Source organism: Ammospiza nelsoni, chromosome 3 (assembly GCF_027579445.1).
Source record: "Ammospiza nelsoni isolate bAmmNel1 chromosome 3, bAmmNel1.pri, whole genome shotgun sequence".
NCBI classification, from domain to species: domain Eukaryota; kingdom Metazoa; phylum Chordata; class Aves; order Passeriformes; family Passerellidae; genus Ammospiza; species Ammospiza nelsoni.
Window position 1 is genome coordinate 7,047,068 of NC_080635.1, and position 14,262 is coordinate 7,061,329.

A 14,262-nucleotide genomic window follows, 5' to 3' on the forward strand; every position below is an offset into this window, starting at 1 on the left:
ACCAAGCTTTCACATCAGACCTTCACATCCTCACCCTGGGGAGTTCACCGGCTGAGGGAAAGGTACCACAGCCATATTTGCATTGCATCAGGAGGAAATGTCGTATCCTGTGCTTGTTCAAGAGTTCCTAAACATTCTTGCCTATACTGTGTGTACATAACTCCTTGTTAGACTAATGCACTATGCATAATATTTTCCATACATACATCTCAATCTCTTGAGCTCTGTTAGAGCTCTCCAAAGTCCAGCTGCACAATCCTGAAGCCTGTGAGGCAAACTGATGTTCTTTGCTCAGCACTACAGCTCTGCATATGTGTGCTGGGCATTGTGAAAAACGCCAATCACTTGTTTTTAGAATTTTAAAAGTTTAATAGTAATAAAATAGTTCTAAAAATAGTAATGTAATTAGAGTAATAATAATTTGGACAATTTGGATTAGGACAATATGAGACAATAAAAACAAGGAGTTATGGATATCCGGGTATTTGCCCTTTCTGGGCAAAATAAGCACGAAAAAGGACCCACATTAACAGAGGATTAATCCTTAAAAGCAACAGCCTGTTGCATATTCATACACCTCATCCATGATGCATAAATTCCATTCAAACACAGGATTCTGTCTGGTCATCATCAGCTTCTTCTTCTTAATCCTAATGGCGTTGTCCTGCCTGAGTGAGGTGGGGAAAAGTTCGTTTCTTCTGATAATGGAACAATAAATTCCCTTTCTCTGAAAGATTTAGGTGTCCTGTGGCTGCTATCTCAGTGCAAGTCCTTTCTTTAGAAAAAAAGTATCTTACATAGCATAGTTCATATTTTAACATTATGTTATAACCTTAAACTATATTTAACACACTACTTAAGAGAATTACTTTCTAACACAACACATATAATATTCATTTCAATATTTGAGAAAAGCCAATCATAAAATACGCATTTTTCACAGGCATGGACACGTGGCATGCACATATCCCTTCCCTCCAGGCCCCCAGATGTGCATTAGCCTTCAGGCAGGTCACAGACACCAGGTCCCCACAAGACACAGGATGATGTCTCAGTCCATCCTGCTGAGCAATGTCCCCTAGGGCTGAGCAATGTCCCCTCACTGCTCAGCCCCAGGGCACAGCAGGGGCAGAGCCTGGAACGGATCACCGGGATCCTTGGCTGCCTTTCCTGGCTGTGCTGAGCTGCAATCTCAGCCTTGCTGCAGCACAGGGCGAGGCTCAGCCAGGAATGCGTGGAGGAGGCTCCCAGGGAACAAAACTGGTTCCTTTGTGCTCGGGGAGGACGTGCAAGCTCAAGCAGATGTGGGTGCAGTGCAAGGAGTGCCCTAAATCACGGTGACTTGTTACAGGTGTCTTTGCAGAGCCGTGTGTTCCTGTTCCCTGAACAGGAGCTGGCACAGGGAGTATTAACCAGTTAATTCTGCCATTCTTGTGGGATAGCGGGAAGGGAGGAGATGATGGGATAACCCAGCTCAGAGGGCACTGAGAGCTGGGAAAACCAGCTTCTTTCTGACCTTTCTGACCTTTTTTACCACTGAAGGAAGGCAAAAGGTGCAAGATAAGCATCCAGAGGCCTTTTCTCAGTGACATTCACTGTTTCCTCTGCCAGCTCAGACAGGGCAGATGTGTGCCGTGCCTGTGACAGCCACCTGCCTGAACAGAGACAATTCTCAGCACGTAATTCAGTGTCCTGTTTTCACTTGTGTCTTCTATGGGTCTTTTTCTTGTAAAATGTTAGCCAGATTTATTCTCTGTCATGAACACAAAGTCAATCTGTTGTAGAATTGCTCTGCATTTATCCATTAATTTCTGTATTTTACCTAAGCCTAAGATTCAACTCACTGGTGAGGAAATGCTGTCAGACACTGACTTCCACTGCTGATGGTCCTGATGCTGGATGGGATGAACAGTGACAGTCTAGACAACTCATCTTTGAAATACAGGGAAGGCTGTCTTGCCCAACCAGTCCAAAACACGACAGGGAATAATAATTTTAAAAATGAATCTTAAAATAAAGAAAGAATGGATTGAGGAAGGTACTTGAGGATTGTAGTTGTTTTTTTATTAAATTATTATGATTGTTTTCTGTTTTGTTTTTACAACTGGATTGGTTGTGGCCCATCTAGCTTTATAATGCAGCCTACACCATATTAATTATGTGTCTTCAAGGATTCAAGTGATTACAGTGACCATGCAAGTATTTTCCCTTCTCCACAGAAGGAGGTATTTCTTCAGTACAGGATCTTGTTTCAGTAGGTGCTTTGGATTTGGTTTTTTTGCCTTTTACTTTAGTTTGGACTGGGGAAGAGGTTCTTCTTCAATGCAGTACATGCTGACCAGGACCTCAACTCCATGGGAAGAGAGTGTATAAAACAGCAAATGGCAGCTCTAGCTGTGCTTGAGAGGGTCACCAGCACTGAAATGATCCCCTGTTCCTCCCACTGGATGCCCCTTGACAGGGCTGCCCCATCACTCCCACAAAAAGCCAGCACCCTTCAGTGATCAGCAGCCCCAGCACAGCTGAGCCACCCTTGCTGCTCATGGGGTACAATGAGGACAACTAATTTTCCATGAAACATGGTAATGAACGTGTCTCCCTTCGAGTACACAGAGGTGCTGGAGGCCACTGACTTTGACAGCTGTGGAATTTCTTTCCCTGAATGCCTCCTTAGCCAGCGTGTCGATGTTACACAGTTAGGACAGCTCAGTGCCCTTCTCTAAGTGTCTGTCCTCACTTTATTTCAGGCTAAATACATTCTGCAGTGGATATGTGCCCCTCCTAAGTGGAAGATCCTGTTCATTTTAATGGCTCCACTCCCTTGAATAAGGACAAGACAAAAGTTGGCTGGATCAATTCTTTGCCCTAACCCAGCCTGTTTCAGTATCCTTGAGCACTGTAATGATTTTCTTTGGAAGCAGGAAGCACAAATTTAAATTAAGAACATAGCTTAAGGAGAAGCAAGATGTTTTAACACCCAGCACTGGAGTTTTACTTGAAGAATGTGCACTGAGAGAGTCAGAGTGGAACGATCTTTTTGTTCTCTCTGTACAGCACCTAAGGCAGCGCTGCCAAAGCCACAGAGGAGGCTCCTCAGCAACTACAGCAGCACTAGTGCCCAGGGTCTGTGTCTGTGAAAGCAACTTTTCTCTTCTCTTGCTTCCATCCTTGTCCCTGGATTGGACTAGCAACCTGTATGGGTTGTGTTTTCCATTTAGGCTGGCCTCAAACACTTGGTTTCCCCTTGATTGGAAACAAGTGTGCTGAAAGCTGTCTGCTCTTTCTTCACTACACAATGTGGACTGCTGCCTGCCTCCTGTCTGGAAACAATTATTTCCCTCATGTACCTACTGGTTCTGAACACTCAAAGACTTACCCCTAGATGTTCTTTTCCTTTTTGCACTTTTATTAGCCCCTTCCTTTATAAACAGAATTTGCCATTGTATATAATGCTCTAGCTCTGTTACTTGACAAAATTGCTGCCATGTTTTAAGGCCAGATCTCCCTTGAGGGAGTTTTGTATCTGTAAACCTGCCATAGTGAATTCACCACTCCTTTGTCTCTTCTGAGAGGATGGATTTTTGATGGTATTTGAATTTGTGGGACTTAAAGAAAGGGTGGGACTCCAAGCACACATTGTGGATACAGTGGTGTGAATATTCTTCAGCAACCCCAAAGAATGGTCAAAACATCCACACACAGATGTGCAATAATGCCTCCAAGTATTTGCAGATGCTATCAGCATAGCATAATGCAGCTGTTTTAAAAAGGAACTTACCTGTTTATCGGCCTGTATTCCTGGATTTATTCTTTCTTTCAAATGTTCCTACTTTTTGATGGTTGTATGCAGACACGAGGGAATATGAGCAACAGAATCTGCAGATATTTGCACACAGGGGGGAGCTTATGCCATGAATAGTGCCATTATACTGAGCAGGGTCACTTTTCTCAGAGATTGATCTCATACTTTATTTCACAAAGACTAGTTCCCGACTAAGCACAGACTGTGAGGAAACTGACTGGAGTGGAAAGAGTCTATAAATTTCTTTTCCTGCACTGAATTCAAAATAGCGTTTCTCTTACTGGAAAAACAAACATAAGCTCATTTTGGGTGTCTCTGCCTGCCTGCCTGTGGGATTGGTAGTCCACACCTTCTGCCAATTCAGAGACCTCTCGGCCCCCGTTTATGCTCTAGAGGTTATGTCTTAATTACAGAAAAGCTGATCTGCTGTGACACCAATTTCCCTCTCTAGGGGAAATTCCTAGCTGTGAAATCCTAGCAGAGGCAAATTGCTGTTCTTTTTTCTTTTTCTCTCTTTTTTTTTTTCCTTTGGCCAGTCCAGACCAACCCCAAAACTGCCACCTCGGTTTGACCTTGACTACTGCTTTGAGAGTGAATCGGAGAGCCTGCTCTCTCTCCTAAAGTGCTGACGTACAGACAACTATTTCCAATGGGTTATCTTGATACAGAACTCGGGCTGTATCACAGCCAAGAGCCTGCTTCTCCTGCCAAGCAGCAGGACCCGAGCCTGGGGGCTGCAGGGGATGAGAAAGTGCCGTGAATCAAAAAGGATGGGCAGTGTCCTGAACGAGGACACTGCAGCTCTGCCAAAACCTGGGGCAACATCACAGCAAGTCAAAGTCTCTCTAGAGAGATGTGGGGGTCATCTTACCTCCCTTGGGATGGATGTGCTCACCCACAGCCACGCAACCTGGCAGGGAGGGCTTTGTGCCAGGCTGAGGCTCATGTGAATGAGATGACCAACCCGCAGAGAAGCAGCAGGACCGAGCCGTGCTGCCGGGGACGGGGGATGCCGGGGTACAAGCCTGTGTCCGGGCCGGCTGCGTGGGGAGGTGGGCGGCCTCAGGCTGCGCGCTGCTGGCGCCGCCGGCACCACCCTTTGCCTTGACCGCTGTGCCCGGGGAGGGCTCCGGCGGCCGGCAGCGCTGGGGCCGGGATGCGGAGGAGAACCGGGGGATGCGGAGGCGAGCCGGGGGATGCGGAGGCGAGCCGGGGATGCCCCCCCGGTGCCGGGGCTGACGCGGGGCTCTGCCGGGCCCGCACCGCACGCCGCGGCCGCGGGTGGAAAATGCCTCGTGTGTCTTGAAGCCACAGCCCAGCCACCAAAGCACGGCGACGGTGTTTGTTTTTTTTTTTTTTTTCTTAGTTAACAATGGAAACTTTTTTTTTTTCAGTATTTCCCTCCAGCCCGAGCCGAGCGAGAAGAGAAAAAAAAAAAAACTTGTTCCGCTGAGTTCAACCCCAGACAGACTCACAACTTCCTTCCTGCTCTCCTACCCCCCTCCCTCCGCTCTCCTCCTCCTCCTCGCCGCTCCTCTCCCTCTCCTCCTCCTCCTCCTCCTGCTCTCTCCGCCTTTCCAGCCGCACCGGGAGCGGGCGCCGGGGCCGCGGCGCGGAGCTGCCCGGAGCCGCCCGGAGCGCGGAGCCGCCCGGAGCGCGGAGCCTCGGCCGCCGCGGCGCGGAGGGGCAGAGCCCGGCGCGGCCGGCCCGCCCCGGGGCGAGGAGAGGCGCTCGGGGCCGCGGAGGGAGCGGGCGGGAGTCCCGGCAGCCCCGCGGCGATGGTTTCGGCAGCGCCCCGCGGCCGCCGGCGGCCGCTGCCGGGCGGCGCGCACTGAGGCGGGCGCGGATCCCGACCCAGGTAAGCAGCGGTGAGGGGGAAAGGCGAGGGGGTCGCGGCCGCCCCTCCGCCGGGGGATGTCCGGCAGCAGCCCCGGGGGCGGTGCGGGGGCCAGCCGGGCCCCGCGGGGAGGAAGGGGCGAGCTGGGGGCGGGCAGAGGGGCCGGGTGGTGCCCCGGGCTGTCCCACAGCCGAAGTGTGGCCGAGCACCTTGTGCCGGTGTTCGCTTGGGCAGCCGAGCCCCAGTGCTGGGAGCTGTGCCGGGGATCCCTGCAAAGAGCGGCTGTCCGCGCTGCTGGGCTCTGCCGAGCCTCGCACTGCCGACAAGCAGTGCCTGGAGGGATGGGAAGCCCTTTGGTCAGCCGCTTGCTGGGACTGCGCTTGGGCTTGAGGGCATTTACCTGCCAGGAGCCTCACAGGGATACGGCTGATAGCATCGTACACGAGTGCTTCCAGAGGCGTGTACGCCCATAGCCGGAGTTAGCGCACTGTGTGTAAACAAGTTTGTACTCTCATGTGGGCAGTGTGTTTGTGCAGATCTCAGGAGTGCCCATGCCCCGGCATGGGATGGGGACTGCAGCTCCAGGGCACATGGAGCAAACAGGAGGTGACGGAAAGCCCAGTGACACGAACAGGGACACAGAGAGCCACCTCCGAAAGCAGAGCCTCTCTCACGTGTGTACACAGTCACACACTCGGCAGAGCAAACAGCGCTGCACATCTCTGCATGTGGGGTTCCAGGCTGTGACTTGGAGGCATTTGGAGCCTGCATTGTCCCGGACAGCAGATGTGCACAGGGAAGGCACATTTAGCCAGAGCATTCATGAAGATGTGCAAAGCCGTGTTGTACATGATAACTTATGGGACTAACTGGAGATGTGACCCTGTACCATACAAAGCAGTGCAAGCAGGGAGTCGTCCCATGTATCACATAACATAAATCCATTCCTGAGACTTGGTCTTGCTATAGGTGATAGACTGAAGGGTGGCAAATTTAAGTTGTTTGCAGTTTTTTATCTTCCTTTAGAAAACGCCAGGTTTTGGGGCGAGCACTTGAAAGCTGCCAACTTTCAGTTCACACCAGTTCACCGTAATTCTCTTGTTCTGTTGTGGGAATGGCTGCTGGCTGTATGTCCTCTCGGACACTGCTGTGTCGACAGGCAACCTGGAGAGGGGGCAGGGAAGGCAGGGAAGAGGGGAAACAGCCGCAAACCTGACTTCCCTTTCCCTCAGATCCTTGTGACGGCTGGCCCGTGTCCCCAGGGGTGGCACACTGGGCATCATGCATGCAGGTGGGAGGGACGCACAGGAAGGGAAGAGTCTGGCACGCCGTGTGCCCGGCTGCATGGTGAGCTGAGGGAGGGCACAGAACTACTCTCACTGCTTCTCTCTCCTCAGCTGTCCCGTTTTATGGAGCTGCGGGCCAGCGGGGCCAGCCCAGCTCCCCGTTCTCCTGCTGGCCATGCTGCTGCTCCCGTCGTGCAGAGAGCCCCGCAGAGCCTGAGCGCCGAGGCGGCAGTGGCGACGGCCCCCCTGTGCTCCCCGGCTGACTACTATGGCCGTGTACTGCTATGCGCTCAATAGCTTGGTGATGATGAATAGCAACAGCGAGGTGACCAGCGGCGGGAGCAAGACGCCGCCTCCTCCCGGACAAGTGCTGCCCAGGGGTCCGGAGACGCCCGGCGGCTGCCGCTCGCTCCCCGTCTTCAGCCCGGCCCCGGTGCCGCCCCGCTCCCCGCGCTGCGGGCCCGCTTTCCTCTTCCCGCTGCCTGAGGAGCCCCTGAGGCAGCCGGGCAGCCCCGGCGGGCGGCGGGGCAGCCGGGGCGAGGAGGGACAGCCAGGGCCGCCCATGGCACGGCAGCTCCAGCGGGAGCTGCACAACGTGCAGGTGAACCAGAAAGTTGGGCTCTTCGAGGCGCACATCCAGGCGCACAGCTCCGCCGCCCAGCCGCCCCGCAGCCCCCGGCTGGCCCGGCCCCGTCCGGCCAGCCCCACCGCGGCACCGGCGCTGGCACTCGGGACTGCGCCCCGGCCCCGAGCCCTCGGGGAGAGCGAGGCCCCCGATGCTGGTGGGGAGCAGCTTTGTGTGAGCGCTGCAGAGCCCGCCAGGAGGCCAGGGATGGCGGTGGAGCTGGCAGAGAGCAGCAGCAGCCCCCTGGAGCAGTGCGGGCCTGCAGCAGCACGGCAGGAGGAGGTGGTGGTGGTTCCCACAGGACTGAAGGGGCAGCACCCAGCCATGGGTGGCAGCATCCCTGCCGTCATTGTCACAGACCTGGGGGGCCCGGAGGAGGAGGCGGGCGCCGTGCCCCCTGGCAGCCTGCCCGTCCGGAAGCTCTCATCGTCCTCTGCGTCTTCCACTGGCTTCTCCTCGTCCTGGGAGGAGTCCGAGGAGGACATCTCCAGCGACCCCGAGCGCACCCTGGACCAGACCCCCGCCTTTCTGCAGACCCTGGACCAGCAGAAACCCCGAGTGGTGAGTCCTGCAGCAGCCCTGGGCAGGTGGGGTGAAGGGTGGCGGCGTCCCTGCTCCAAGGTAGCAGCAGGGCACAGGTCTGTTGCAGCAGAGTTCTGCAGAGAAACTTTACACTTGCTCAGTGGTGCTTGCCTTCCCTCACACAAAAAGTTTCCAGACTGGGAAGAGGAGTTTCTAGCTGGAAAATCCTCTCACAAGAGAGTAGTGGTACCTGTTCCATTGTGCACAGTCCTTGCAGAGCTTCCCTGGTGCTGCAAAGCTGACTGCCAGCATGCTTAAAATACATCCACGGACTGCAGCCTTCTGCTGACATGTGGTTACGAGCCTCAGTTTTCCCTCAGCGCAGCTTCCCTGGGTGCTGGAGGTTTCCCATGGTTTACATGAGCCTGAGGAAGAATTTGTTTCCTCCCTGGAATTGAAACTGTGTGGGCCAACTGTCTGTTCAGGTTTACAGTGATGCCCATCACCACAGTGTCTGTGTGTCTTTCACACAGAAGCAAAATGCTCCAGAATTTCTGGTAATTCCCCTTTTGAATAATACTTCTTGGTTGTGGGGTATCTTATATTTTTGGTAAGCATATTTTTATTAGGTATTTATATTAAGTTCATTTGTTTCAGGATCTTTGTTGTGGAGCTGGTTGTGAGGCTTAAGGCGAGAGAAACCATTGCCTTAGTTGATTTGTGTTTCCCTTAGAGAAGAAAGGTCTCCTCAGAGAGGAGAGCTCTGAGGCATTCTCCAAAGGCATGAGACAGTCATGGGATTTGTTGTGTCCCTAGGGGAGTTCATTGCATGTGTGAGTGCATCACACAGAGCCTGCTTTGCTCTGAGCTGTCACACCACTTGTCCAGAGGGCCTTGAAGCACTTTAACCCAGAGCAGGGCACCCATCACGAGGCTCTCCAGCCAGCACATGGTCTCTGCTCTCATCCAGCTCTGAGACATTCCATTGATTTGGGCCCAGCACTGGGGCATCCCACTGACAAACCTTGAAACATACCGGACAAAGGCTAAAGAGTTTAACAAAGGCTCATGAACTTTCAGTGGTGAATTTCACTATGTTTAATTTCCTGTACACCCATGGTAGTGAAACTCCTGCTAAATGCAATGACACTAGGAAAACTAGTGCAGGGAAACATCTAAGTGAAGGCATCAAACTTGGAAGAACTGAGACTGTGGTCTGTAAAACACTCAGCAGGCTGAAATAAGTATCTTTTCTTTTGCACTCCTTTTGTCCTATTCCAAGAATCCATGCTTGGTTCCGCTCAGGATGGAGCAGCAGCTGAGTAAAAGCAGTTAACAAAGTTATGAGCCTGTAGTTCATCGTGTTAGCAGACAGCTTTGTATTTTGGGGCTCTCAGCTGATGAATCAGCTTTTCCCTTTGGGAGCTGCTACAATCCCTCTGCTGATTAAATTCTGCTGGTTTTATGTGCATGAGCTGTAGTAATCTCTGCTCCATTCTCTGTGCTGATGACTGTTCCTAGTGCCAGATCCCACTGATTTGCTGCTGCAAACTGTTCATTGATGGGCAGAAGCATGCCTGATGCTCCTGTGGAAGGCTTCCTGGAGCCTCAGGCTGACTCTGCACCACCTCCCGTGGCCTCCATGAGCTCAGCCAGGCCCGTGGCTCAGCAGTGAACAGGCAAGGCTCATTTGTATTGCTAAAAGCTCTGGATGAGAGCGAGCTCAGATCAGGTCTAAGATCAGAATAACTGCTGGGCTCCATGGGACTGCTCAGGCTAAACGAGATGAAGATGTGGTCCAAAATGTGTCAGGCAGCCTAAGGAGGTGCACTTGATTTTGTGTTTCAGCACTGGAGTCCCAGCAGGGGCAGCAAGGCTAATTTACAATGATACTTTCCACCGGGCTCCGCAGGTGCTGATTACTGACTTTGGCAGGTTATAGTCAACTTCTCAGCAGGATCATGTGCAAATGCCCAGTAATTCAAAATTGATTTCATATAAATAACACCCAGCTTTGTGTGCTGGTTGGCAGCATCTTGTAAATCCATAACGCCAGCAGAAGGCAGCTACTGAGGCAGTGTCAGGTTGCACACTCATTTGTTTTCATGAACTCACTGTTTCCTTTCAACAGCGCACACGGTCTGGAAATGAGTTGTGTAATGAGGGAGAATGTGTGAGAAGCTCTCTCCACAACTCGTGCTTTTAGTCAAATCCTGGGAGATCTCAGCCCAGAGATACCAAGGTGCCTCTGGGTGGGTTGAGTAGATAAAGGCAGAGCAGGCAGAGAGCCCTGCCTGTCTGTCTGTCTGTCTGCCCTGGGCACTACTGGCACAGGGGAGGCTGTTGTACCTGCAGGAGAGGTAATGAGGAGCAGCAGGAAAGCAGTTCCTGCTGCAGATACAGTCTGTGCTGCACATCTCACATGTTTACAGATTTGATAAACAGCAGGCCTGCTCCTGCCCTTCCTTTCTGGAGGCTGTCTGCTTTAGCAAATCTGTTAGGGATGTCCGGCGGTGTGTTGTGGTTCCTCCTGACATCCCGGGGAAACAGGCACATCCCTCCGGCTGGCATGGACTCGTCCTCCACTTGTGCTGCAGGTAGGAAACTTTGTGTTCAGGCCTGAAAATTGGCCAGTAAGAAAATCGTGTTGCCAAGTGCAAGGGAAGGAGGCATTGTGGCCACAGTTTTGGGCGCTGTGACCCGGAGCAGCTCTGTGAGTGAAGCAGGCTCTGTGTCTGTTTGTTGAAGCAGTTTGCTCAGTGCTGTCCCTGTCCCTGCACAGCACCAGGGGACAGTGACCCTGCCACGCTAGCTGCAGACTTGTCAAGTGCAGTGACAGTAAGAGCAAGGTGACGTTTTGCTGTTTAATTGCAAATCCACTTAAGGTCTGAGTAAACTTCCACGTAAGGGCTTTGCAGCTGTGGCTTTCCCCAGGCTGTGGGCTGCTGCCGGAGAAACCCCACGCTTGTTTGTTGATGGTTTCAGAGACACTCGAGCGATCGCACCTCTGGGGCTGCGTGGGAGGGACGGGCTGTCCAAGCAGCACCTTGGCATGGGGACACTGTGGTTGGGAAATGCCACAGGGGAGCACTCTGTGCTCACCAACACGGGCAGTTTGGGTGAGGAGCTGACCTGAGGCCTCTGCTCACCAAACACCTGAGGCAGGAGGATGCAGAGACTGCTGGAGGGCACCTGCCTCCATCACTGTCTCATGCTGAGGGGGAGAATTTCTCCCCTCGTGGCTGATCACACAGGTTGGGCGTGTAGGGAAGGGAGAAGGTGCTCCTTTGTCCCAGGTTCTGAGTGGCACAGGTAGCCTGAAATGGCAGCCCAGTCTCCTGAGGAGATTTCACACCTAAAATAAAATACCTTCTAGCTGTGACTCCCCACTGACTTCTCGACTTTAAAAATAGCAGAGTGTGAGCTTTGCCATTCTGGGGGCTCTGTTGGCTCTTCCCAAGGAAGAGCTGATAACCAGGATGTACTCTGCAGCAGGAGACTTGTCCCACTCTTGGAGCTTGGCTGTGCCCCTTCAGCAAAATCTATTCCAAAGCTGGTCATTAACGAGTCCTTGTCATTGACCTGAATTCCCCAGTTTGTCAGCTTCTCCAAAAGTGGAGACAAAGCAACAGACAAGTGGGGGGAAAGGCAGGAGCTGTGCAAGCAAGCACGTACTATAGAAAAATAATGACATGTTGCGGGGGAAAGGAACCCCTTCCTGGAAAATCAGTGCAAGACACTGGCGCGTTCCTCTTCCTGGCTTTCCCACAGCTGCTGTGGAAGCACAAGGATGTACAGCAGAATAGTAATCAAGGGACTTGGTGCTCTGTGAAACTTCTGCTCCCTTCAGCAGGCTAAGTAGATTTCTCAGAATAAGAGACTTCCATTAACCTGTGCTAAATGGCAAGGACTTTTGGAAAAAGCTAACAGCAGTGCTGATGACAGGCATTCTTTTAATTGATTTATTTGTTTGACTCACAATGGCTGTTAATGCAGTCCTGAAAGCAGCCAAGTTTAGATAGGGTTAGTGTCAGCCAAGGGCCTCTGGGACCTTTGCTTATTTCTCTTTGAGATGTTCTAAGGCATAAGCTGACAACAGGAGTCCTGATTTGTTCCTATAAAAATCAATCAAATTAAATATGCTTTCATTCCCTTTCCAAGCTGTCTCTGTGATCAGGAAGTCTCCCTGTAACAGAAACCATGACCACATGGCTGTGGTGATACATGCAAGCCCTGTGAATATATATCTTTATGCCAAGTGTGTTTATGTGTTTCACTCCTTACTCCCACTGTGTTTGTCTTAAAAGCTCCTGAGCTTATGAGCCTGTGAGTGATATCTCTGATTTAGTATCAATGCCTGGTGTGTTAGGGCCCTGCTGGCTCACTCAGGAGAGTGACTGTTCTTTTAGCAGCGCACATCATTGAAAGGGAAGATGCTTGACACACCTGGTAAGGGATGGAGTCTCCCTGCTGCAGGATTACCATGGGGCAGAGGGGAATGAGGTGGGCAGGTGTGTGTTTCCCTTTTCAGAGCAGCAGACCTGGCAGCACAGCGTGTTCTGGGATGGGATGGGATGGGGACACCCCGGTGCTCACAGGGCTGGGCAGAGCTTCAGGCTCTTTGTGCATGGAGCCTGTGCACCCAGGGACTTCACAAAGCACCACTCCCTGTTCCACAGCTAATCCTCTACCTGCTCATGTCACCTGCTCAGGAAATAAGCAGCTTTTTATGGGCTCCCACCCACGGAGGCCAAGGGAAGATGCTGCCACAACCCAGTGGGAGACATATGGTGCTGCTTAAAATCTGTTTTCATCAGCACTTTTAGGCTCATTGGGAAAGGTTTCTTCTCTGTGCACATTCTCCATGATTGACAGGGCAGGAATTGCATGGCACATAGCAGATCCTTTTCATAGAGGAACTCACTTGCTAGCACAGCTGCTGTCTCTTGCATATTTTGTTTCTCAAAAAAAAAAAGAAAAATCACGCTGAAAGCATCCATGAAAGTAGCAAAATAAACCTCCCCCCGTACTTCTGAGGTGCAGGAAGCACAAACATCAGGCCCATCATCCTGAGGGTCCCCAGCTCTGGAAGGAGCCAGATTTCCTCCTCTTCTGGTGGGAATTGCAGGATGCCAGGAGCTTGCCTGTTTGGATCCTTTGGATGGAAAACTGAATGTCCGCAGAGCGAATTTCATGGAGCAGTGGAAACTTCAGAGTTTTGTCTTCACCTTTTTAGAGGCTTGCAATGACAAAAGCCAAACTGTAGTCAGCACCTGTCTCATGTTTTCCATATGATTTCTGTAATGTGTCAGGACAGATTTGCATGTGAAGAAAACATTTAGTGAGCTCTCATAATGCCATGTGATGGCTGAGCTCATGTTTTCTTTACATGTAATTCTGTTCTAGCTCACTACAGCAATAATGGCATCTATGGATGACATTAAATGTTGCTTCAGCTAAGATTAGTCTTCTGTAATGGTTGGAGATTATTTTGTTTATACCAGTAGGTAAATTTGTGCAGTAAATTTGACCTGCTTTCTTCCAATGAAGCCCAGCCAAGCTTTCTAAGAAAGATATGTTAGTATTTAACAGACAGTGAAAACTAAATGTTAACATTTTCAAATCACCGAGTAACTTTGCAGCTAATCCCTTTTCTTAAATGTGACTTTTTGGGGATCGCTGGCTCCCACACTTGCTGTGTCACTTGAAATGGCCCTTTTGTGGCATTCATCTTGGTTAGCCTGGCTGGGTGTCTCCTCAGGCATCCTAAGGTTCTCCTAATGTAGCTTTCTTCTCTCTTACTCTAATGGGATTTTGACAACCAGCCCAAGAGTTTGCTTTAAGACAGAGGAATCTGTTTCTGAATGTCTTCTATAAAATTTATTGGAATTTCATTTTTTTTCCTACACATAAAAACCCAGGTCATGCATAGCCTGCACAACAGCTCCAAGTAGTTCAGAAAGCTGATTCAGTCTGAGGTCTACCAGCCTCAAAAGCAAGTGCCTGTGATTGGCTTTTAAATCAGTGTTTGGGCAGCAAAATTCAGCTTGCTCTGTAACAGGATGCTCATCCAGCAGTGCCTTTCAGCATGAATTGGTGCAGGTACATTCTGAAGTTGGGGGTCTCCAGCTGCGAGTTTGTCTTTTCCGTGAAAAGAAAGAAGTGATTTTTCTTTTATTTTTCTTTTTTT

General features: G+C 51.2%; 1 protein-coding gene across 2 annotated transcripts in view; it reads left to right on the forward strand.

Annotated features, from left to right (window-relative positions):
* The first annotated feature begins 5,541 nt into the window (after positions 1 to 5,541).
* Positions 5,542 to 14,262, forward strand: part of ITPKB (inositol-trisphosphate 3-kinase B) — a 65,396-nt gene continuing 56,675 nt past the window's right edge. For both annotated transcript variants that reach the window (XM_059468315.1, XM_059468316.1), the window contains exons 1-2: positions 5,542 to 5,660; positions 7,037 to 8,111. In XM_059468315.1, the coding sequence (XP_059324298.1) occupies positions 7,194 to 8,111 (918 nt within the window). In that variant the 5' untranslated portion in view covers positions 5,542 to 5,660; positions 7,037 to 7,193. The remainder of the gene's footprint in view (positions 5,661 to 7,036; positions 8,112 to 14,262) is intronic.